This window comes from Limulus polyphemus, unplaced genomic scaffold (assembly GCF_000517525.1).
Source record: "Limulus polyphemus unplaced genomic scaffold, Limulus_polyphemus-2.1.2 Scaffold805, whole genome shotgun sequence".
Taxonomy (NCBI): Eukaryota; Metazoa; Arthropoda; class Merostomata; order Xiphosura; family Limulidae; genus Limulus; species Limulus polyphemus.
This window is the reverse complement of record NW_013666415.1, coordinates 64716-92083: the sequence shown is the minus strand read 5'-3', so window position 1 is coordinate 92083 and position 27368 is coordinate 64716. Positions and strand designations below refer to the sequence as shown.

The window sequence follows — 27368 nt, the reverse complement described above, 5'->3', positions numbered from 1 at the left end:
TAAATATAACCAACGCAACGCGCCAAAAAAGAAAATATCTATTATTGGCTTACTATAGTTGGTGTGCTATAAACTTCGGAGGCTATAATTGCAATTGTTATAACGCTAATTAATCGGGAAACTTAAGATATTTGACCAGGAACGTTTTTAAATTTCGAACATAACAAACCATTTAACTTCATTGGTTCACATCGAACACTAATACTTTTACGAAAACTTACCAAACTCTCTTTATCTGCTCTATTTGTTATATCAACTTTGTTGTCTACTTTCTGTTCACTTTTAGCACTCTTCGTATTTGGTTTCGACCGAGTTCTGTATACATCAATTAAAGGTAGACCATAAGCATTAGGAATTGTGAAGGCATTAGTAATTTAAAAGAAATTTTCAAAATTAAAAAAGAAAATTGCCGTATCATTAAAACACAAAGCCAGGACCAGAGATTTTTGTTATTTCCAAACCTACATAACAGTATTTTGTTACCTTTAAAACAATATTAAATTAGAAATAATTATTAAAACTAATTTACACTGAAGTCTGTACAATTTTTACAATTAAAAGTCTACAAGATGCCATATTATTATTATTACTACTGCCAGATAGTTCGTTATTGCTTCTATCCTAGATTGAATTTAGAATAAAATTTAAAAGAAAAATAACTCACTCTATACGTCATCAAAATCCAAGCATTATTAATCCCGGTTAGCAGTATTTGAAACAATTTTATTTGCAGCCTTGGAAATAATTATGGAATGAGCAAATAAATTGGTTATAAACTATAAATATTATGGGATTGCTTTCCCTATATTATATGAAGATTATCTTCCCTAGAGTAAAGTCACTGTTGATCACCCATCTAGTCAATCAGCGCCAAACAACAAACAAGTGAGGCTGAATTGTTTGGGTGAAGGATTCCCCCCCCCCCAAGAACGTTCAGGGACAAGAATCCCTTATCATTCACCATAGAAATGACAGAAAAACTAGGGTTTGAAATTTGAAATATATGAGGAAGGAGGAGTAACGGAAACTATTGGTAAGGTCGTAAGAGGGAGGAGTAACGGAAACTATTGGTAAGGTCGTAAGAGAGAGGAGTAAAGGAAACTACTGGTAAGGTCATAAGAGGGAAGAGTAACGGAAACTATTGGTAAAGTCGTAAGAGGGAAGAGTAACGGAAACCACTGGTAAGGTCATAAGAGGGAAGAGTAACAACATGAGGAAAAAGATGAAGAGTGGTCACTAGGGTTAAAACCATCGTAAGTCTTGGTAGAAGCCCTTTTTCAAGACTTGTAGGGGAGCTTTGGAACTTACATTTTGTTTGATGTTTTTTTTATATGTTTTCTGTTTGAAATGGTTTTCCTTGGGTATGGTCGGCTTTTCTTGTAAGTTTGATACTTGATGCTAACTCACTTTACAGGCAGTGGTGAGTACTTAAATCTGTATATATCCTAGTCTGCAATAACCACTTATGATTGTAGGTATCCCTAGGGGATATCGTTTCAGGATAACACACCGGCATGATGCCTATAAAGTATAAATAAGCATACTATCCCCGACATTAGTGTAGCGAATGCACTCATACCTCTTCATGACAACCGTGTAGAAATCAAAGTTTTGACTGGTGAAAGCTGCTCCAAGTGACAGGTTGAGGCTTAACGTCTTGCTTCAGTGGGGGAGGGGAATCAGGAGGACTGTACTGTTTGGAATTCTGAAGAGGATAGGTGAAACTAGCGCCGTTGATTATAGAAGTGGTCGAAATAGAAAAGCCCTAAATCTTGGAAAGTGAGGTTAAGTAAGCTGATGGTATGTTCTTTAGTTTTTCACGACAATCTAGTAGAGATCTTTCATGTTAATGTTACCTACAAAACTGTAAGATACACATTAGAGTTAACTAGCTTCACTTAACTGCCTTCACTGGACGTGTAAGCTGTTAAAAATCACTGTTTAACAAAGGTAATTAACCTACAAGACTTAAATAAGTATTAGAATTCAAACAATGGGATAATAAAAAAGCCAGTGAACGGCACTCTATAGAGATTAATTCAAATTACTTGTCCATAAACAACAATAGTTATATGATGGCACAGAGAAGTGCAATATCACAGTAAATGTACAACATTTACAGTAAAGCAAGCTGAGGGCCCAAAAAGATGAGGGATGTATCTCAGTCAATGGCACTCTGAATATTGGCAGGTACAAGCAGATTTTCATTCCGTCAGGAACAAGACTTGTTGTGCAGGGATTCATCTTTCAGTTATACAGAAACCCTAAGCATGCAGCAATTGTTATGAAATGATGCCCTGTGGAAAAAAGAGGCTGACACTCGCAACCATGGCTTAGCCGTCACAAAGTCATGAGACGAATAATATTAAGGCTGTATGGACTTATATGGAAACCGAAAACGTCAAAAGCGGCCAAATAACGTAGTTAAATTCTGGGGAATACAACTGAGCACTTGCTTGTTTGTTTGTTGTTAAGCATAAAGCCACACAATGGGCTATCTGCGCTGCTCATGCACCACGGGTATTGAAACCAGGTTTTGAGCGGTATAAGCCTCCAGACTTGCCACTGCGGGCTAAATCATTTGGAAAAGTATTTCATAATCATTCTTTGATAAACTTATAGTAGCAAGAAAAACAAAGCGGACAAAACAATAGTTAATTGTAAATCTTGTTCTATTTTTTCCTATATTCAGTAATAATGTATTGCCCTAATGGTATTTTGATAATGTATATATAATTACTCACTTTTGTGATTCTTGTATGTGTATCTCCTTTGCAAATCCATAATTATTTTCGATGTTGTCTATATATGTCTGTGTGGGCGTGTGTGTATTTGAAATTCTAACTGTTTTAAAAAAAAAACTTTGGAAATTATTACTATTACATATAGTTTTAAGTATTATTCAAAATATCTTATGTTATTTCGCATATAATTACATTAAAATGCATTTTGAAAATCGACCATGACGAAGTAGTTAAGTATTCACGCTTACAATGTTAAATAACATACATTAATAACGAAATAAGGAATACTGATGTACCAAATATAAACAAACGGAATGTCTGGATCAACTAAATAAATTAACAATATATGAGCGTTACGTTTAAGGTAAATATGTTAAAATTTGGTATTTCACTAAAATTGACATCAGACAGGCCATTTTAAAATATTATTTAGTGCCGTCTAAAACCATTAACTGAGATGGGATTATATAGGCTATATTATTAGTTTAAACAACGATCTTCAGACTGTTTAAATATTATTAAGTTTTATTGTTTATAAGTGTAAGTTTTTTTCTTGTGAAAGCTTATAAGCGAAAATGGTTGAACTATTAAGAAATTTGGAGAGACTAAAACAAAATGGAATGGTTAGACGTAGGTGTAAAGTATATATATATAGTCTATTTCAAAATAATATAAAACAGAGAAATGTGCTTATTGGTTTTTGATCAGATCCATTCCATAGAAAAAGAGGACCATTACTAGTCTGTTCCTATTGCTACAGCTTTTCTAGTTTTCTTTGTGTAAAGCTGCACCATGAGCTACCTGCACGCTGTCTACTGCTAGGAATTGAACCCCGGATTTTAGCTTTGTAAACATACCTCTATTCTACCGAGGAGGACACAACTTTTTCTATTTGGACTGCATATTGAAAGGTATATAAAACACTTGAATGAGGTAATAAATTTTTCATACTGACTTCCAAAGCTTATTTTGTAAAACCAAAATATTGAGAATTACATCGTAATATAATTTGATACTATTCTTTATCTTCAAAGGAAACTTACCCGTTTCTATTAAAGTCTGGATGTCGCAGGTTAAAGAATGACATTTCTGAATCAATGTGGCTTTGCAACTTTTCCTGTGGAGTAAAACATATAATAAGATACATTGGCAAACTGCTACTATTACAAAGTTTCAAAATAACCATGTTAATAAACCATGCTTGTACGACTTACACTGAATCACCAAAAGTAGTTGGGTTTTAGAAATGCCTGTTTTAAACTTTTACTTCAAATGCGGAACGTTACACCAAATATTTGATTGAAGAAGTAATTTATGGTATAAATGATTTTAAAAGCGAAATTATTTTAATGCACTCACACTAGCTGTTTGTTAATAAGTGTGCTTAACTGAAGCAGTTTCAAGTTTAAAATTTTTATAATCGTAAATATAATTTTACAGTTACGTCCAATTTATTTGACACATTTTTGATGGATTACTTAATCACTTAGAAACCTGCTTTATTCAAATAACTTTAAAACAATAGTTGTACATTTTCTTGAGTTCAAGAAAGCTTATCAAACCATGAATTTGTGGTTAATATTTATCACATAACTACCTTGGTCACCTCTTGCTGTTTTTGAAGATGAGTGTTCAGTCGGAAAATCACTTCGTCATGAAGTTTTGGATAATGTTTGAGCTAATAGAGAGCATGAAAATATGACACAAGTTAAACATACAAACGTTTCGATCAATACTAAAATTATAACTTATCTCAAGTTCAAAAATCAACTGAACAGTTTTCATGTTACGTTATGTTAAAAAACGTAGTTGGTGTACAAAAACCAGTGTTATCATAATTGGTATTAATGTCAACAGCTATCAATATAAAGATAGCTTAATAACACAGGGATTCCAACAATATCAAAGTATATTGTCTCTTGAGCACATTTATCAAAGTTTTCATAATGTTTGTGATAATGTTTACAGCTGCCACTATAGGGAGAACTTAATATATGAGAAATTCCAACAATATCCAAAACATTACCTCAACAGCACAGTTATCAATCAGATTTGCCATGATGTTGGTAATAATGTCAACAGCTGTCACAATAGGGACTTTGTACTTCTCAATTAATCTTGTAGTAACAGCATCAAACGCTAGTCCTGGAGTGAACAATGGTGTTCTATGCAAAAATGGAAATAGGTATGTATATGTATATATATAGGAAATAGGTATAGTTTATATAGTTATATAGTATTTCTTTGCCATGGTATTAGAACAAGAGGATATAAAACATTAACGCCATCTTGCTTATTTTTCAAAATGTCATTGAAGACTAGGCCTAATAAAGACAATTTCTTTATAGAATCTGTTTACATGCTATTTTACAGAGGAAAGACAGAAATTCTTGGAAATTCAAACGATAAAGAAATTGCATAAATGTGAGACCTTGGAAGATATTGTAAATAAATATTATAAACAATATCTTTGGTTAAATAATTCAACTCCTAGAATGTAAGACATCTCGTCTACAGGTAATAGTGACAATATAGCATAATATTTTAGTGATATTCTTAATATGATTGATATATTTGTTATTTTCAAAATTATCAAAGTAATATGTTTCGTTAAGTATCAAAAGATTCACAAATTTTAATGATATCCTAGTATTTTAATGATAATTGTGGAATACGGTTCAGAACTTTTGAGAACTTGAGATAGTAACTGTTAATCTAGTTTGCTTGGCTTAACCAATACTTATGTATCTTCACGTGCTTTCACCCTATAGTTTTGCTGCTCTAAATCAGTCGTATGGTAAAATAGACAAAAAAAAACTAAAAAAAAAAAAATCTACCTTTACTTTTAGTTGAAGCTGTAGTAAAAATTTCAGACCGATAGCTCACGCGATTTTTGGTGTGCACAAACATTTTGATCAAAATTGAGCGGTTTTTGTTGAACAACACTGCACATGTGGCTTATATTTAGACCAAATTTGACATCTAATTGTAGGTCATAAAGATCTACCAGTGTACCAAATTTGACAAACATCCATAAAAGTTAAGTATGTTTTTCTATCAAATAAAATTTCCGTACTTTCTGGGCTAAGAAAAAAGGAAGAAATCGAATGAAAACTGAAGATTTTATATCTCGTGTATTTCTTAATGGATTGTCTTGAAATTTGGTATGCGAAGTAAGAGTCCACTAGAGCACATTCACGGAAAATATGTGATAGTTTGAATAATCAGAGTCTGAAGTATATAAAGTGGAAAATTGTTAAACTATAACTCCTGTTAATAACACAATGTGTCCTGCAGATTGTTTTGAACGCACGACACACTATTGTGTGTCTTGATAAATTTATAAAGGGTATCGAACTTAGAACTGCTATTAGAATATTAATTTGAATGAGAACTAAGGTATGTACACAGAGTAAATCGTCTAACGTAGATCTTATGAGTTTGGTATTTAATGTTATTTAATCACTATTCTTGTTGTTGTAACTATAATTTTTAACTATAGATTATGTTTCATTGTTTCAAAGTTTTTGATATGAATTTATATTTATTAATTCCTGAATCTTGTTAAAAACTTTACACAAACACACATACACATACCTACATATGTGTATTTGTAATGTAAATAAATTTTTGTGAGTAGGCTTATTTTCAATAGAAGTTTCGATTATACTCGAGTTGGTTTTATATCTTTTTATTAAAAAAACTACAACGAAGAGTAAAAACTCAGTACAGTTTATTTGTATTTGTAAGGAGTGAGAAGAAGACGAATTATTTATTATTTTAACAATTATTTATGGTTTAAATACTCCGGTCTTCTGTAATGAATAAATTTATCTCGATCTTGCCAGTTTTATTCTCACACTTTGAAAATCTAACAGTTAGGAGCTTCACCACGACAGAATTTGTTAACATTTAAATTTTAATTAATATGATTTAAATTACACACTTCTTATTTTTTCTTACCTATAGGCGTGAATATTCTTGATAACAAAAACCAAATCTTTGTCGCATGGCACCAACTCCTACGAAGATAATTCCAAAGCAGCTGGTTAAAGGATTACAATCGCTACAAAGCAGTTAGTTAAAGCATTACAATCGCTACAAAGCAGTTAGTTAAAGCATTACAATCGCTACAACGCAGTTTCCTATATTACTAAAATCTTGTATCTTACAAATACATTTGACATCGATATTTTAAAACGTACAACAATAATTATAAAAACAAATATGCTTAAACATAATAAAAAATATAATAATGGTAAGCTCGTAAATATACTTGTTTAGAATTTTTAGTAATACATAATAACATCATTAGAACATAATGTATAATAACATCATTAAACCATAATGTATAATAACATCATTAAACATAATGTATAATAACATCATTAAACCATAATGTATAATAACATCATTAAACATAATGTATAATAACATCATTAAACTATAATGTATAATAACATCATTAAAACATAATGTATAATAACATCATTAAAACATAATGTATAATAACATCATTAAAACATAATGTATAATAACATCATTAAAATATAATGTATAATAACATCATTAAAATATAATGTATAATAACATCATTAATATATAATATATTACGTTCTGGCAGTTAAATTTTCCAAATGAACAGAATAAATTCTCTATGAACAGAACAATTAGATATTACAAAAGAAACTACTGATAAGCTAAAAACACCATAAAGTTAACAATGATTTATTTAAAATGGCATGAGGATCGTTGGGCAACTCAACATATTTAGCGATATTCTACGCTGCTATCGTGAACTGTGTAAGTGTATAATTGTCTAACGAGTCTGTACTGATTTTAATAAGTTATTGTGCACTTTCTAACGTTGTAGTGTTTTTACTTCTTGTATCTTATCTAAAAGTACCGTCTTTTTCCAAATATAAAACTGTCTTTATTTAAATAATATAATGTCCCCCGGTGGGACACCGGTAAGTCTGTGGATTCCCCTCTGTGCACACAGCAGATAGCCCGATGTGGCTACACACAAATAATATAATGTCCCCCGGTGGGACATCGGTAAGTCTGTGGATTCCCCTCTGTGCACACAGCAGATAGCCCGATGTGGCTACACACAAATAATATAATGTCCCCCGGTGGGACACCGGTAAGTCTGTGGATTCCCCTCTGTGCACACAGCAGATAGCCCGATGTGGCTACACACAAATAATATAATCTAAATACTAATGAAGTAATTTACAGTCAATTTTTTTTTTCGGAAACAAAAGCAACTATAATTTTTCTAGATATGAAATAACATAATTTTCGAAATTGAAAATATAAACGTTGACATATATCACAAGTTTTAAATGTGTAATGAACCACACTAAATAATAAGAATTATTCACTCATTGATTTAGTAATTTCGCTATTAAAACAAATAAGAAAATTAAGTATTATAATATGTTGCACATACGTTCTTCTAGAGTAGTGTTTTATAACACAGTGTTCGAGGTTTGATTATCCTTAATGTTTTATATTAGCTTTTGAAAGTATAATTTAATTTAATTCAATTGTAAATTTATCAATAAATAAATGTATTCACAGCACAAATGTATAAGGTTGGATATTTATTGTCTTTAATCTTACCATGCTTAATAACTCGGTAACTTCATTGTAAAAAGCATCATTAATCAGTGCTCCTTCGTCAACATTACGATGATTTGCGGTTTCTGTCTGTCCAACAAGCCTTTTCTTAAATTCGTTGGCAAATTCGTAAACTATTCTAATCCAAAAGGAACGATACAGTTATATAAGGATCTATAATTCAAATTGAAATTTATAAGTGGTCGTATTGATTTGTTTATAGATAATTTACTTATCAGTTGTACATTTTGTATGTATATACATCTATATATATATATAACAATTTAATAGTAATGGAAACTTATTAGAGTCTATAATATTTTCAGTAAATTGGTGAAATCAGACGCTAAAGTCCATTATCATTGTAACACGTGAATTTTTAAAATTTATTGTATAAAATTAATTTATGGTCATGAGTTAATAAGGAAATGTACCTTTAATTGATAAAGATATGTCGAACACAAAACTCACTAAATTTATAAAATGAACTGAGAAAAAGCGAAATAAAGAAAAACATTTATAAGGTTCATTCATTATGACGAAACTTCAAACTTAATAAGGCCCGTCATGGCCAGGTGGTTAAGGCGCTCGACTCGTAATCTGAGGGTTGCGGGTTCGAATCCCCGTCACACCAAACATGCTCGCCCTTTCAGCCATGGGGGCGTATTATGTGACAGTCAATCCCACTATTCCTTGGTAAAAGAGTAGCCCAAGAGTTGGCAGTGATGACTAGCTGCCTTCCCTCTAGTCTTACACTGCTAAATTAGGGACGGCTAGCGCAGATAGCCCTCGTGTAGCTTTGCGCTAAATTCAAAAACAAACAAACTTAATAAAAACAAATATCTGAATCATCAGTGAACCCACAGAGTTTATCATCCGCTGTAGGCTTAAAGAACCTAATAGCTAATTAGGCTTATTTTATCATAGAATCCTTAGTACTACATGCACGGTAAACATAAAAATATTGAATGAATCTCTACTAAAACAACAACAAAATACGGAATATTCTCTAACATTTTGGTAAATAGTAAGTTTTTAAATAACGTGAAAATATTTTCAGTGAAAATAGATAATTTTGTAAAATGTATTCCTGAAACTCTGATTCTGATACATTTTTTGCAGTGTTACGGATTTTTTACGGACTTACAACGCTGGAGACCGGGTTTCGATACCCGTGGTGGGCAGAGCACAGATAGCCCATCGTGTAGCTTTATGTGTAATTACAAACAAACAAACATTATTTCAGCCAGATACATGACTAATGCATACAAATATTAGATATGAAATACTCTCTTGAAACGTCTTTTATTTGAAATTTAAAATGCAATAACTCAGACAATGCAATGAAAACATTGATGTTTCATTATGAGGAATAGTCCAAAAATAAACCACAAAGGAAAACTAAGCGTTAACAAATGATGCAATAAATGAAGTTCTTATTTTATATAAAAATAACCTTTACCAGATTATAGAAACAGGTTAAAGGTAACATAAATGATAGTAAAATATTATGTAAATAATGTAGAAATGATTCTGTAATTTGTGCATCAATCCAAAACTTTTCCAGGTTTGTTAATTAAATAGCTATAATGTAAACATGTAAAATTTATGTTGAACAGTATTCTTCTACTATTTTCTCATTTTTATTTCATCGTTTTTCTTTTCACTTTATTTTTATTGTTCTTCCGCTTCGATTTATATTTCTTAATCGTAAAAATCAATATATATATATATTTCACCTTCTATCATATTCTAGTATACACACGTTAATTTCTGAGTTAAGTATTGTTTCCCTATCCCGGTTGTAAGTTTACTGTGACAGCTAACACTACAGGAATATGTGCTATTACTTTTCAAACATATATAAATTACATATTTAGCAATTATGCATATACATTAATTTTCTTAAAGGAAATTAATATTTTTAAAGACAGTTTTTCACTTTATCTATCTATCTTTCTGATAATAATAAGAATGAACTTACGATGTCATGCATTTAATTTTACCAGCGTCGTCAGCTTCACCAATAATATTTTCGAGTTTTTCATATTCTCTTTTCATGTTTATCAGCTGATGCTGTAAGGTTGACCAAACACTGGGAAAACATTCTTGAATGTGAGCTTTAAGCTGTTTATTCAAAGTCTCCTGAAGATATTTTGTTCCCATCTGGTGAGCTAGGTGTCTGGAATTATAGTAAAATATCTTAGTATGGAGGTGTAAAGAAAATATTTATCATATATTTACATTTGAGGAAACCATCTCTGAAATTAAATGCGAAGATGTTATGAAAAACATGCGTTGTTATTTAAATTCAAATAATTCCAGTTTCATATGTCAAAATGAAATCTCTTTAAAATTATTCAAGGAATAATGACATCAGAATTTAAAGAAACTATTAGGAAGATAAATAATTATCTGAAGTTTGATAATAAGTTTATGTTTAAGAGCAATATAATAATGATACTTTAAGAGAATATGTTGATGTTACTAAACAGAAAACATAAGAAGAAGAAAAATAACGGATTACTGATGATTTTACAGATTATATAATTTACTGTTGATATTCTTAAGTTATTAGCTCTTATTTAACCCCTTAGTGGTGCAGCGGTATGTATGCAGACTTACAATGCTAGAATCCGGGTTTCGATACCCATGGTGGTCAGAGCACAGATAGCTCATTGTGTAGCTTTGTGCTTAATTACAAACAAACAAAGCTCTTATTTAATCCCAGAGTATTAGTTTCTCACTGTTACTAAATCCAGATTGTTGTCTTTCAGATAATCCATTTCTAATATTACTTTATCTTCAATAAACTCATACCATTATTATAATTACAGAAGATACCATTTCTTTAGAACATTCACGTCATTATTCCTTCTTCAGTATAGTGAACTCAGTATTACAACGTTATGTTGTTCTCATTATCGAAAGATATTAATATTATCCTTGTTTTTATTCTTGACATTTTGCTTGTAATGTATTTTGAATATACTTATCATATTTTAGGTTGTTTGTTTGCCCGAATTTACTAAATTTTGTTTTGGATAAATATATTACCGTTTATCGATTGATTTAATCCTCCAAATTTATCCCAACACGATTATATAGTTTAAGAAACTTAATTAACATCAACGCAGTCCCCGGATAATAAAAAATTCACACCAGCACTGTCAGGAAAGGATTATGAATTACAAGTACCTACTGACACGTTATATATTAATGTTTTATGAACGTCTTGATATTCTAGATATAAAACACATAAATGTATATATAAATATAATTTTATTTTCTACATTATTCATTATGTATGAGATTGTGTGGTTATGAATCAAAGAAATGTAAAATTAGAAACAAATTCCACGATAAATCATATTTTTGTAGCTTTCATCCAAACTTCTTTGCAAATATTGTAGGGATCGCTAATTTTAGAGAGTTCAGTTTTTAAACTCAATTAATTTTGCGTCTGTATTTTAAATAACATAAATCATCAGTGGAATAAAGCTACAAAGGAAATTATGAAATGTATTATAATTATACTGTAATCACCAAAATGTACCTTGTCTACTTTTAAAAGTAATAATATCTCTAAACTTTAACGATTAATATAATAGATTTGAGATTGTTGTATGGAATATTTAAAATAAATTTAATACTTTTTTAAAACTAAATTTCATCTCTTGATATAATAATTATTAGAATGTTGATAATAGTTTTCACTCATTAATTATATCAACATACATTTCCTAAATATAATTACAGAATATTTTATATTAATTCTTACTTGTAACTTGGATGTTTTTTGAAAAACATATATTCGTCTTGTAATGCTTTCTTAATATCTTTGTTTGTTTCAACGTCTTTCTGACTTCGACTAACGATGCCAATATATCCTAAATGGGAAAAGAGGTTTTTAAATAACCACAAATTATGTAATTAATTTGCTTATAGTATATTTTACATCTAAATGGTTTATATTGTAAACTAAGTAAGTTTAGGTGTAAGAAATGGAAGTTATTTTATCATTTACAACATTAAAAACATCGTCATTAAATAAACAACACCAAATTTAAAATTTTCGATATGCATTTTCTCTAAGTAGAAGCATGTGATAAAGTAAGATAAGAAACCCAAGCATTTATCAACCTTATAAATCCAATATCACAACAACATTCTACACTCAGTTTGACATATTATACAAGTAAATATTTGTATAACTCTCCATTATCAGTAAGAGAATGTAATTAAACTTAAACCTTCAAAACTATCGTCAGTTAAATGCCACACAAAATACCTAGTTCGCAGCAAAAAACTATGGCCTGATATTGTTATCTTAAGTATATATAAAATACTTCGAACATTCACGACGGTTGACTTGAATTCCACTTTTTAGAGAGTTTTACAATTGTCTTTTATTTTCTCCATGTGTGATTGTTTCTTTTATATGATGAAGGGAGAACAAAGCTTGCCGAAGGAAGTGCAAGGGCCGCCGTTTTTTGTTTGTTTTTTTGTTATAAAATTCCAACCCGTCAAGAGTGACGGGTCGGGCAAGACTGGTATAAGATTACTAATATATCTACTAATCTCTTCAGCAATATTTTACTGATTTTTGAAGACATTGCTTGATACGACATAAGGGTAAGAATAACTAATTCTTAGTTTAGTAATGAAATATCGAAAAGTATTTAATTAATAATACATCAGACTTAATCGTATTTGATTTTAGAAATATCGGGTATTCTACAAAGTGGAATGACGTCTTTCTCATTAATATACACTATGTACTTTTAAGTTGTCTAATTTGTGAATTTTTAAAATTATCATTATACCTGAAAACTTATACTAAATACTTGATTTCTTACCTCTTTTTAATGGAAAAATCTTATTTTCCAAAATTTCCCGGGCATCTGTTCCTTTATCCATGAGGTCTAATTTTGTTAGAACACCTATTGTTCGTTCACCTGCGGGTTTAGTAATTAAATAACGACTACTTTTGACGAGTTGTTTCGACAATACAATAATATTTGTTCAAATAATTCAAATCTGGTGCAAAATATTTAATTTCAATTTTAATTATTCAAGTAAGTATTACTCATCTGTTCTTCCTATGCTATTTTAACATTTGAAATGTAACAGTTGTGTGGAATGGAAAAAAAAACCCTTAATAACTGTGTTTATAAATTACTGACGAAACTGCTGATAAAGAAGAGCCGTAACTCCTGCAACTCAAGACATTGCTAACTCAGTATCCTTACAGTTGGCCCGAGAAGTGGATCCTGAGGGTAACTACAAACAATAAACTAATCCAGTCTTAAAGATGTATTAGAGAATAAGGCAGTTTGGCTGACTGATAAATTCTTTTACCATATTCTGTATTTGAACAGCAATGTCTTTAGGCTGGTCACCAACAGGTACTTTGGTTAGTCCAGGAAGATCTACTACAGTCAAGTCTTGTAAAACTAAAGAACAAAGTTGTCGGAATATATAAATGTAGGTGTATATGTTTGAATGAACATACATATATATATAGAGAAATAAATTATATTTATCTCCACCTTCTTTACTAGTGCATTGGTAACAGAAGGACCTCTAGTGCTGTTTTCTTCCATTTTGTTTGCATGTATTCCCTTATGTGGTCAAACAGAAAGGAGAAAAATTCTTATTATCTGTTGGAGCTCTGGAGTGATTTCTGCGATACGTCGAGTGAATACTATCATATATTCGAAAGGCTTTCTGCATATATATATATATGTGTATGTTTGTGTTTTGTTTTCCTACTTCTTTATAGTTTAAGAGAACACACATACTGTATATACATATATATATATATAAAAAATTGGCCAAAAATATACAAGTAATTTTAGAAAACTTTACACTAAACAAAAGGAAACATGAACAATAATTTAATTTGTGAAAACACAAAAACACAACAAACAATTTGCCTGTTCAGGCTCGTGCACGAAGGGATTTGATGTTTTGGAAATATGCTTTTTAAAGTAATCTTTATCCTTTATAAAAAAAATCAACCACCACCTATGAAATGGTCGATAAAAACCATCATTTATAAGTGTGTCAGTAAACATGCAAGACTGAAGGTATTCTTAAATACAGACTAAAACTAACATTTATTATTAACAATTACTGGGTATTATAAAACGTTGGAAATAAATACATATTTGGTGTATTTGCTATTTCCAAATCAGCTGTGCGATATGCAGTAGACAGTGAAATTTCTTTCTTCATTACTTGAAAGTATTTTCGTTTCTCACTAACTTTGTCCTTGATTTGCTAAAATATCAACCATGAAACATTACCATATAGCTTTGAATATTGTTAAATAATTTAGTTTTATTTGATACAATATGGGTTAACAGAGTTTTACGTGTTGTTTCATTTCTTTCTTTCTTTTTTATTGCTGTTACCAACAGAATACTCTTACTGGATCAGAGTAGTATGGGCAGGTATTCAAAACCATGCACTGAATTGTTGCCTCAGGCGATAGGGGTGGGGCTAGACAATAACATCATAGTGCAGGAAGTGGCACAAGAGGGCGCGTTACTATAGAATGGAAGTAGGGTGATGTCAAAGGAGCGTGTTGCTAAGAGTCATAGTTCAACTAAGTAACACAAGAGGACACTGTTGCTAGAAGGAGGGGTGACATGATAAATCCACGAAGTTGCAACAGAGGACGTGTTGCAAGAACAGAGGATAGGGCGATGAGATCATTATTTATGATGAGCACAGAGATAATTCGCGTCAAACCACCAAAGGGTAATGTGCATGAACGGATATCAACGTGTCATCAACTATATAGGAACAATCAAGGTCTTAAAATTAATATTTTATCTAATTTGCATAACCTTCTTTGAACAAATTTTAGACCTGAAAATATTTTAATTTCTACCACAATTACAGTTTTGCTTTATAAGGAAAACTTAGATTAAATCTTCTATTTTCATTTCTAGTTGTTATCATTATTGTCAGTTTTATAGTTTTCACTTATGTATGTAATTACATTACAGAAGCAGCTGTTGTTACTACAGGCGGATAGTGTTACTATAATCCCATAGGACTACATACAGATTTCAACTTCTATCAACTTATGTTTATAGTTTTCATTTATATATTGAATTGTACTTCGTGTGTCTTACAAGGGTGGATAGTGTTTCTATAGACAGACAAGATAGATTAAATACTGTGATGTTCATCACTCTAGCGTTGGAACATTAAGTAACATAAATACCATAGTGGACGTTTTCAGTATAGTGATATACTTAGTTTTGTGATCTCATGACAAAAGGTTTGGTCTACAACAAAAGATATATCTATCCTTTTACACGAAGTCAGTTTATGAAGAGTGTTCACATAAGAAAAACATGTCAGACATTCCCCAACGTAATTAGATATATGTTGATCACATATCTCCAGTGATCATTGGTCAATAGAATACGGCCTATCTAAATCATGTTTATTATAGGTAAGTTAGTATTATTCCTGCTCTATATAACATAGTAATAGAGTTTTAGATTTTACATCTTAAACGTCAGTGAAATTGTCATGAGCTTTACGAAGAGTAATAAAGTTCATTGTAGTGACACTGGCTTTTCTATAATATTAGCAGTTGTTAATCTAACTGATTTTTACCAATAATTATTCTATGAACACCCCACGAATTCATTTCATGAATTATCTTAATTTTGATTCACTCAGAAAGGAATTTACCGACGTTTGACAACCTTGGATGCACTTTTCTGCCTCTTTGTTTGTCAAGCTTGATTTCGCAAAATTTATACATTTCAGTTAGATATGAAAGTTAAGGTTAAGGTATACTATGGGTTGGGGGTAATAGTACTTGCCCCATCATTTTGACGGGCTTTACAGTAGTAATGTACATAAAGTGAAGTTTTGAAAGATACAGAAATATAATTTCTGAATTGTAAAAATCTTTTGTCTGTCAGTTTTACAGAAACAAAATCATTACTTGTTTTAGCTTTAGGTGAACATTGCACTTAGTTTTACAGGAGGGTCAACTTTGTTAACACGCCCTCGGGGTGCGGTGAGTCAGAATAAAATAACCAATAGAGTTGAAAGAGATCTCACAACTTGTATGTATTATAATTACACTGGTTAGTAAGTATCTCTCAAATGTATAGCCGAAAATGTGGTAAGAATATTGCTTACATAGAGTGGCATTAAACCCTTTTTGACAATGAGAATTTATAAAGTTTTTAGCCTATATGCAAATACTTTCAGTCAGGAAGAAACAAGCTCTAGACAAAGATTTGTGAAAATATCTACAGAAGGGTAAGAATAGTAATGGCTAAGCACAACTATTTATGTAGATCCTTTAAGTCTAAACTTTAGCAAAACAAATAACCCTATAAAGCTAAACATGAAATTATTGTGTATTATTTAGAGATTTGAATGAGTGTTCTTTTCAGGGTGAATAGATGTTATACAATATATTAATTATAGAAATGAGTTGTAATAAGTATTTTATATATAAAACGTCAGGAAATGCAAAACGTATGTCACACAAATTAAATTAAAAATCGAAAACTATGATCAGTACATTAAAATGCATTAGTAACACTATGTGCCTATAGCAACACCATCCGCCTCCGTAAAATCCATGCAATACAATTAAATATATAAATCAAAACTATAAACTTCAGTTAAAACAAGTTGAAATTTGTATGCAGTCCAATGGGTCTATAGTACCATTACCCATAGTAACAACATCCACCTTTGTAAGATGTATGTAATGCAATTAAATATATAAGCAAAATCTATAAAGTTGACAATAATGATGAGAACTAGATGTAAAATAGCAGATTTAAAGTAATTTTTACTTACAAAATTGTAATTGTGATAGAGATAAAAACTTCTCAGAACTGATTCTTGTAAAAAGAATGTTATGCAAATTAGATAAAATATTCATTTTAAAACTTTGATTGTTAATATAAAGTTGATGACACATTAATATCAGGTGTTTCGCTCGCGAACTATCTGTGTTCTCATCATAGATGGCCTCCTCCTCCTCTACCAACTTGCTCTCTGGTGGTATTTTCGCGAAACTATGACTCTTAGCAACGTGCCCCTATCAAAATTTCGTCTAGTGTCACTTCTTGGAACTATGACACTATCGCCTCTGGTTCCATTTTGTGGATGTATATGCCCCCCCCCCTCCATCCTCTTAAGGCCTGAGGCGGCCAATCAGTGGTTTGCCTTGCAAATGCATCCCTAACTACTGATCAGTTACGATCTGAGTTGCAAAAAAAATCCCATATAATTCCTGAGCAGGGACAGTGGTGGTGCATTTTCAAGACTAAGAATAGCCACTGTTATTTAAAAAAGATATATTGGTTTTGAAAATACAGCTTGTGCTGTTCTACATACTAACGTTTTGACTTAATGAATATCCTTACCATTTGGTGAGTAGATACGCAATGTAATTGGTTTCGCAGAAACGTTTTTCGTTTTACCCGTTTCTCTGTCAGTTTCAACACTAATTTCTTGTCGAATTTCCTTGAAATCCTCGAAACTTTTGTTAGGCTGGTGGTTGAAAATAGCAGATTCTACCAAAAACAAGAAAAAAAGGTCTTCATTGATATTCTATTTTCCAGGTTTATTTCATTAAGATTAGTTTACACTTGAATTGAGAAGACTGAAATTATCTCTCAAGCAAAATTTAGTAACTTAAAAATAAGAAATAGTAGCAATAACACATTCCTATTAAACGTGAATTTATGAGCCATTCTAACGACAGGTAACGTTACTATTTTCAACATGACTAAAACGGTTATCTTTTTGAATTTTGTATACATCCTCACATATAATTTTAGGTTCGTTTCTAGAAAATCTCAGTAGTAAACAATTGCAACTAAGTGACAAAATAAAAATAAACGAGAAAAAAAATCTCTCTTCTGAAAATGAAAGATTATCTCTTGCACATGTTCCTGCTTGATATAATTCATTATTAACTTGAAATATCTTTCACAATATAAAAATAATTCTTCGTTTAGTAATTTCCTCTTATGTTCTAAATTTGGACATCGTGGGCAAAGGTTCGGGGCCTCCTTACCATCAACTAATAACTAGAGTGTATAACCTCCAACTAATATCTACAAGTGTATCATTATTAACTTATCTCAGTCTCGTAGAAGCTTATTAAAACTATAAAGCCCGCTGTGGCTTTGCTTTAAAAAACAAGTAAACCAGTGGAAACTATGCTAAATTGTAATGTTATGTCTATTTACTATTTAGTAGAGATATAGAAAATATTTGTATTTATTCCAACGGAATAGTTTCCATCTACAATGTACTGAAACCAAACTATATAAAAGAGAATACGTATTCCGAGTATCATGCAACTTTATGGAGCTACGTTGAAGTTGTCAATTATATACAACTCCTAAACAGGAAATGCCAACGTCCTTGATTTTTTATGAGGTTGTAACTACTACTGCTACAGTCTCGAGACTGACTCATCACTCTGACGCCTTCAGACTTTTTCACGAATTTCAAACTCCCTCTAAGAGCAAACTATGCATGCAATTTATTCTATCTAAATTTACGAAGTCTAATATTCGAGGCTACAAATGTTCACTTTCACACTTATTTGTTACACTTATCAATAAACGTAAGTATTGATATTTAGTAATATAAGATAAGTCTACGTATAATAAACTTTCACATCCAAATTAATAACAACTGAAACTTTTCATAGGTACAATAATACACAATCCTCGCTCGATATAAAATATTAAAACCAAGTTGAATATTTCAGTTAGAATAAACAGTGGTGCAATAATCACCTTGATTAGGATTGTAGAAAAGCTGGATCACCAGAGGTCGCCTAGTCACGACTCCAGTTCCACGTGGTAAGAATTCTCTGAGAAGTACATCAAACGTAAACAAACTCGACAATAAGGCTTGTTAAAATGTAATACATTTATCTTCCAATAAAATAGCTGTACATTTAATTCCTATTGCTATATTACACTCGCATGGACTTTACGTGTAAGATTTTATGTTTAAGTTTACGGGATTTCCATCACGTAACTCATTACATGGCATTGTTGGCAGGAATTGGATGCTTCTGCACATTTTTATTTATGTCAGGTATCGCAAAAGCTTAAACACGAATTACATAAAATGCAAACGTATTATGCCAATGAAAAATTCTTTTTACTTATAAGCTTTATTAATACATATAAAAGCACAGAATTTATCCTGAGTTCAGTATTTGCATGAAACATATCCTCGTGACTCAAACAATTGTCGAATACCTCTAAATAATAATAAAATCAACATTTTGTATTAAAAATAGCCAATTTATATGTATGAAAAGTTATATATCAAACTGCATTATATATTATATGGAGTGTGTAATTAAACATAAATATATTTAGATGAGTGAATCGTCGCACTACTTCAACTGTGCATGCTGTTTATGTATTTTTCTCTGCATATTTCTTTTCCCTTAAGGCAGAAATAATCATAAGACGAATTATTTTCAAACGTCAACATTTTGAAGAAAATCGTTTCTGTTTATCTATTTTTTCCATACTGGCTAAATCATTAACTACATATATTACGATGTTTTCTATGTACAGTTTTATTGCTCATAAGACTTTACTACTAGGTTTATTATATTTTCAACACTACATTTTTTATTTAATCTCTTGAGGTTTTTAAAGACAAAGAAGAGAAAATAATAATGTTTTAACCATACTATTGCCGACAACTTCGTTCAATCCAGACCTCATCAGGCCGACTGGAACACAACAAACACAATGGTGGTCGGAACACTATTTATATAGGCCATTGTTACAACAATTGTTAAAATATAAGCCTAATTCTAATACCTTATGACAATTTCCGATTAATTATAATCATTCTTTGCCAGGTTAGAAAAGGTGTCCACACTGTAACAGTAGTTTTATATTATATATATACTATCATGTATACTGAGGGATAAGCTCTTACGATGCATATACTATAATTATTTAACTACTGAAACATTGTTTAGGAAAAAAAAGATATTGACGAGGTTGAATTCTCGACCTTCCGCATACGAAGCTGTGCTGCGTCATATCAACCAAAACCCAAAGTTTTTTTTTCACATATAAGCATTATTCAGTGAAATACTATATATATATATATATATATAAAAGAAGGGTATATGTTTTAAATAGATAAATCCGATGAATAATGCTGTTGTTATATTATGTAGTTGGACATGAATGGAAAAAAAGCATACCTGATAAGCAGAATCTGGAGTTGTATTTAGATTTAAAGTAAATAGGTTTAAAAACATGGAATGACTATAAATGAAATGTATCTCTGTACACAACATCTTTTGCATAAACACCTTGTTTTTTTGGATAATCGCCATTTTTAACTAAGATCTTGAGGTCTTTTTCTTGATAAAGCGACGTCATAAAATTGTGAATTGTTAATATTATGGTATCAAGAAGTGTAAAAATCAACCATTATCGTTTGCTTTTATTATTATTTTTTTACCGTCCCGTAAAGTATTAACCAAGTTTCAGGTCCACAAACACCAATATCGGCAATGGTGTAATATTTTATGCCCCTAAATCGCACTTGTATATCATCTGTAATTATTTTCTTTCGCGCAATTTGTTAGCTGTAGAGCATAAAAGACGAATTAAGTTGTGGCATTGAGTGTTAAGACTAATTGGCATAGATTATATAATGGGTAAACTCTTACTTCGCGTACGAACTGTATTTTAAACTATAGGTCTAATTATCGAATTATAGGTGCCTGTTAGAATTTTTACTGAGTTTTAATGGTTTTGCGCTGTTTATAAGCCATAAAAAGGTAAAGAATTAACTTAATGTGTTTAATTCCTTCTCTCTTTTTTATGTTACTGAAATGATTGTCTTATCGATTGGGCAAAAGGGGCAGTTGCCCAGGGTACACTGCGCGTTGCGAGTATAATGAATTAATATACCAGTTTTTTAAATATATTTTTTTCTTTGTTCATTTACTTAATTTTTATCACTAACAAATTTAGTTTATGAAATGGTATGGTACTTCCTTAAAAGCAAGGGTAAGCGGGAGTGGGGGGGTAGAGGGGTATTAGTTTATACTTCGCGCCACCGGTGCTTTAATGCGGCAAGGAGTTTGTCACTCATAGAATAACGCACGCTAAGCGTCCCCCACTTTTGCACTCATATTAACAGAAAGGTACCACTGTACAATTAGTTAATAGAAATATTGTATTCTCATGTGAGCTATTACGCATAAACACACGGTCTGCCTGACACACATTGTTCTTTTAATTATATAGATCCTGTCATTGGTGTTTTCATGTCCATATTGTGTTACATTTTTACACCAACAATATGACATTCATATCTTTAATGAAAACTGTATTTTTGTTCAGTAATTATGGTATAACAAGTTATCTCTAAAACCCACTTTCCAATAAAGTTTTCCAGGACACTGCTCTTCCCAGCACTTTGCTCTCCGACGACAGCTATCTGAGGTAGGTCAACCGCAAGTTCAACTCCAGCTGTAGAAACAGCATCTTGCAGTTTGTTCATAGTGTAAATCAATTGTTGCATTCCCTCGTTCTCCATCTTGAAAACTCAGTCTTTAATCGAATCTGAAATTGAATTAGTTAAAACAAACTGATTATTACTTTGATACAATTACCAATACAAATTGTGATACAAAGTTAGGCTTATTAACAGGTTATTTGGAACCGCATACTTTAAATATTTGTAAGAACTATTGAGAAACTATTAACTGCATAAGCACATTTCTAATAAGCTTAGGAGACTGGTGAATAATTGTTCCGGAAATCAATTTCCTGTACATTTCTGTCTGCATGTAAATGTAAGATATGGTACTGTGTAGCACGTGACCGTTTAACATAACACATAACATAAATTACTATTTTTTTGTTATGAAAGTTAGGACGATTTAGGTCCTGTATCAACAAAAATCTAACATCATGAATATATTTTCTTTCTGAAATAACAATATTTCTGTATGATAGTTGTAACTTAATACATAAATAGTCTAAAATAGATAAGATACGAGAATACAAGATGCAACGGTAATTAAGGCACACTTCATCTGTAAGTTGATTTTCTAGCATTAACAACATTTGAACAAATAAACCTTGTAGTTCTTGAAACATATAATCTAACTAGAACGAAATTATTAAAATATGAGTAACTAAGAACCAGTGTTTGGTTTTCCTCCCTAAGCTAAAATAAGGTATTGTTAAACATTCAATAAAACTATAAGAAACATGCAAGAGTGTTATATATGTTAAACACAAAATTACACAATGGGCTATCTGTACTGTACCCAATACGGGTAGCGAAACCCGGTTTTTAGTGTTACAAGCCTAATTATTTACCGTTGAGCCCTTGAGGGATATTATATATGCATATGTACACACACACACACACACACACACACATGAATATATAAGTGTAACATTCTTGAGTGTTTTTCCAACTTTGTTAAGTTATTTTATTATATATATAGAGAGAGAAAACATTGGTTCTTAGTTACTCACCTTTATAGATTTTCATTTTAGATATACACGCAAATGTATTTACTCTTGTATTTTCATAAAGCTATTACTTCATGTTCATAGTTTTCTACTTCAGTTTGTTTGTCTTTGGCATAAATTCCCTTTCTTCCATAGTTTAATTAAAGTCTGTACAATAAATTTTCAAGATTCTAAGAGACTATACACAGAAAAATCGTAACTTACGTACATTTAATGTTTTTTTGTTCTTTTATAGGCAAGTGCGTTATTTCCACAAGCTATCTTTCTGGTACTAAGTTCCTTGTTTCTTGTGCCACGCGATATAAACACTTAAGGTATTTATGGAGACCGTCTATTACACTCTTTGAAAGTGTAACTTCCTTACAACTGGCGAATGAGGTGTTTAGAACGAAAGAGGAAGTACTGGCAAAGTCTCATTGGATGAGATAGTTTCTATGGTTAGTAAACCCTTAGGATTATACAAGCCTGCGAATTTAAACGTCATAAAAGTTGTTGCGGTTTTAATAACGGATTTTCCATAATTCAGCTAAGCAAATTTCAAAAATAATATTAATTTTTTTTTCTACCACACAAGGATTTTTTACAAATCAGGAAGAAAAACAACAACAAGAAACTCTTACTTTGATGAAATTATTATTTCGTTTACCACGATGAGCATTTTTTTATTATGTTTGTTAATAAAACTACAAAGAAATTGAAGAAAAGGGAAGAAAATTGATGTCAAACGAATATGCATCCTCATTAATCCTGATTTATTGTGAAATCTACGTCTTTTGGTCTCAAAACTACATGTTGTGGTATTTTTTTTATGTATTGTGTCAGGAGCATCTCGTTTTAATGACCAACATTAATCAGTCATCATGCTGATGTTTCACCTTCTCTGATACCTCCTCTCCATTTCCCCGATGTCTTGATAAAACCTTTCCAGATGTTTCAGGTTGAAAACAATCCCTATCATAATTTCTATTGTCATCAGATTCAGAATCAGATGAAACTGTAACAAGAGTCTCCGTTGGAGTAGGTACAGGTACATTAGATCCATGAGTAACAGGTCTTATAGCAGACTGAAGGTTCGGATAAGAAATTTCCTTTTTATTTCAAGTGTTGTAGCCTTGCACGTTACATGATCAAAAATAGCAGTCATCTAGTCGTTTCTAGACCCACACCAGATCATTGGAATACCAAAAGGCAAAAACGTTTTCTTACCTTTAGTCCATTGTCTCATCTCTTCGACACAAATGGTGCAAACTTTGTGCATAGCCCATGATTTTTCTTGGTCCCCAAGTTTTATACCAATTTTTTTTTGTTTGTAATTAAGCACAAAGCTACACAATGGGCTATCTGTGCTCTGCCCACCACGGGTATCGAAACCCGGATTCTAGCGTTGTAAGTCCGCAGACATACCGCTGTGCTACTGGGGGGAGGGGCTTTTATTCCAAAAAACGTGTAATACGCTTGTTTGACGAATTCTGTAATGTTTTGCCTTTGTTTCTTTACAACCAATTTACCACAAATATAAAATAATATATTTGGGTCATTTACACAACCTCTTGTCGCCATAGCGACGAATAAATAAATAAAATTGAAAAGAAAAGAAAATGGCAAAGTGCACGCACAAACAAGTACTATCCAGAAATGACACGTCATGCGGCCTGTTAATCGTTTATATACTAGTGGTGTGTTTCTCGTGGGTTCTAGAACGATCGATAAGAATCTCATGCTGTGATTGGCCTAGATAAATCTATAGCCAGTTGTCAACATTTTAAGCATAGGAAAATGTGACCCCGATTTCAATGAAAATGATTCACTTATGTAAAAGTACATATGACATTTTGTGAAAAATCTGCACGAGATGGAGGAAAATGGATATGATTTTCGGATTCAACGTACAGGAATGACTGTAGAACATGTAAATATTTCAAGACAATAAAACTATGGCAGGCCTGTATTATCAACCAGCTTCTATTGTTTTCATAGTACTTAATAACTGTTAGTAAGTAACTAATTTCTAACTTGAATATATTCTACGTTTTGGCTACCGTTTTAAGGGAATTCCAGAGAAGGATTATGTCTTTGTTGGTAATAGACAGGATTCGTTCTTTACGTTTGCTTGATGAGAGGCTGGTTCCTTATCTACTTTAATGTTTTCAAGAGGAGTATCTAAGTTTTGCTGATTTATATGCTAAGTTGACTGAGTGTATTATCAGTTAGGTGAATGTAGAAAGCTTATGTTATTTTTTTTAATCGGCAGTGGGACGCGACTTAGAGAACCCCAGATACACAGTCTAGAAAGCTAACCACTGTGATACGTTCGGCTCATTTTGCACTATTATAGATTTATATCTAGATCCTATGATGCAATGTTAGAAGCAGAAAATGTGTAACAACCTAGATATGAAATAGTTTTATTGTTATTTTGAAGTAAACTTACAGAGAACAATGTTAAAAACGTTACTGTCAAGAGAAAAGTAACTATTTCCACTCTGCTTACGACACAGCGCTTAGAACAGTGTATTTTCCAGTACAAAAATTGCTTCGTATTGTGCGATAAAACTCACTGCCTCTAAGCATTATAGTTCTAGCGCATTTTGTGCTAGCAATGAAATGAAAATAATAGTTTTATGTCACATAAGAGGTTTATATTTAACGTTATACGTTTCACAACAGAGTTGGTGTAATCATGCTGCTAACTCAGTCATATAAACTATTAGTTCTCCCTAATAAGGATTTCTCTTTTCTTTTTTTAGCAAACAATCGTTTTCCCAAACGTTGTCATAAATCGAATTATAAATGATTTCCCTGTGCAAACGCAGCTGTGCTGAGATGTCTCAGTTCGTTTTGTTAGAAGCTTTTATTAGTACATCCTGATCAAAGCAAGCCAACTACATAGATCGGAACTAAAACGTAACTTAGTAACGTAGTTGATTCTATATACTAAGAATGTGTAATGTCATAAAACAAATCATAAGAAAACAAAACTTATAATGATCAGAAAGCATCGATTTATTAGTTAGGAACCCTCACTATTATAGACATCATTTTCGGCGGTAATCCCAATAATATGTAAAGGAGGCTCGATTAAACAAAGGCGACGTATTAAGCTAATAATGCAAAATGTAGTAAGTAAGTACATTAAATATTACAGCCAATATTTTTGAAGAGTTTAGCTTGAAGTAAGGAATGAAATATTAGATACATAAGACTATTTGTGTGCTTCATGTACTGCCACTCCTTGTAAAAACTAGACTGCAAAGAAGCTGCTTTTGATGAGAAATTATTTAATAATATATAAATTTGATATATATTTTAAAGCGCTAATTTTATATTACAACACTGTTCAAGGTTTAAATACAGTTTGTAAACAAGAATGTCGCTTCTTACTACCTTATAGGTTTGACACAAAGCGGCTCCAAACTCAATGAACCAGCTTATGTAACTTAGAACAATGCCACGTTGATTGGAACACAACTTGAAGGTGACGTAGTTAGTCATTCTTATTTCTTTAACACCTAAACCATAATCTATAATTAAATCAGTTTCATAATACTTATAACAAACAGTTTCGAATTACTCGTTGCTTATTGTTAGGTTTTACCTCCTTGTTTTGACAAATATGTAAGCAAAACACCCCCTAAAACACTAAAAGGCTATATAGTTTTAGTTGTATTTACGAAACTTTAAGAAATGCCAAAATGAATAATCATTAACTTGAGTAAAATAATCCAGTGTTTGTCTGTTAATTTTCGTCCATAATATTTTTATTAGTTCATTAAGATGTATTTATCATAACCCAGATGTGCAACACATAACAGGAGAGTTAGTTTTCCAACAATATTTCAACTGAAAGACGTAGTGGGTTTCAAAAATCGGGATATGCTAAATGCAGATTTTTGATGTAACAAAATTTAAAAATATTCTGGAAAAAAAAAAAAAAGACAACCTCAGAAGATTTTTAATAATTATTCTCCAGAATAAAATGCATCGAACGATCAATCTTATTTTTTTTCGGAACAGTTTTTCCAGTTTGTTCTTAACTCATCCTATAGTAACCTAAATTAATTTAGGTGTGTGAGTAGCATTATGGCATTGGACCTAATTTATTGTTCGATATTATATAGCAGACCAATTGTTTAATGATTATATAACATATTTCTTATCTTTTCACTAAAGGTAAAACTGAAAACATAATCTGTAACGTCGAGGCCTAATACATTCTTTGATTCGCAGTTTCACCTATTCAAGGCTCGTCGGCACAGTTTGTATTAGCAAACTATAGAAATACAGTTAGGCCTTTTATAATGGTGACTTGTTTGTTAAAATTCTGAACTGAAAATGATTTTCTAATAAGTATTAGGTCGTCAAGAAATTAATTTCGCTTTTTTTAGATGAAAAAACCCGAACAACTTATATATCAAAACAAAACATTTATTAAATGAAA

The 27368-nt window shown here is 31.3% G+C and overlaps 1 protein-coding gene across 1 annotated transcript in view; it reads right to left on the bottom strand.

Moving 5' to 3' along the window:
• The window catches only part of LOC106460622 (dynamin-1-like), a 51134-nt gene that overhangs the window by 8275 nt on the left and 15491 nt on the right, over positions 1 to 27368 (bottom strand). Inside the window, exons 6-15 of the mRNA XM_022387385.1 lie at positions 18172 to 18194; positions 13229 to 13341; positions 12151 to 12259; positions 10354 to 10551; positions 8373 to 8508; positions 6708 to 6766; positions 4771 to 4909; positions 4342 to 4422; positions 3788 to 3861; positions 222 to 315 (exon numbers count right to left, since the gene is read on the bottom strand). Coding sequence (XP_022243093.1) covers positions 222 to 315; positions 3788 to 3861; positions 4342 to 4422; positions 4771 to 4909; positions 6708 to 6766; positions 8373 to 8508; positions 10354 to 10551; positions 12151 to 12259; positions 13229 to 13341; positions 18172 to 18194 — 1026 coding nt within the window. The remainder of the gene's footprint in view (positions 1 to 221; positions 316 to 3787; positions 3862 to 4341; positions 4423 to 4770; positions 4910 to 6707; positions 6767 to 8372; positions 8509 to 10353; positions 10552 to 12150; positions 12260 to 13228; positions 13342 to 18171; positions 18195 to 27368) is intronic.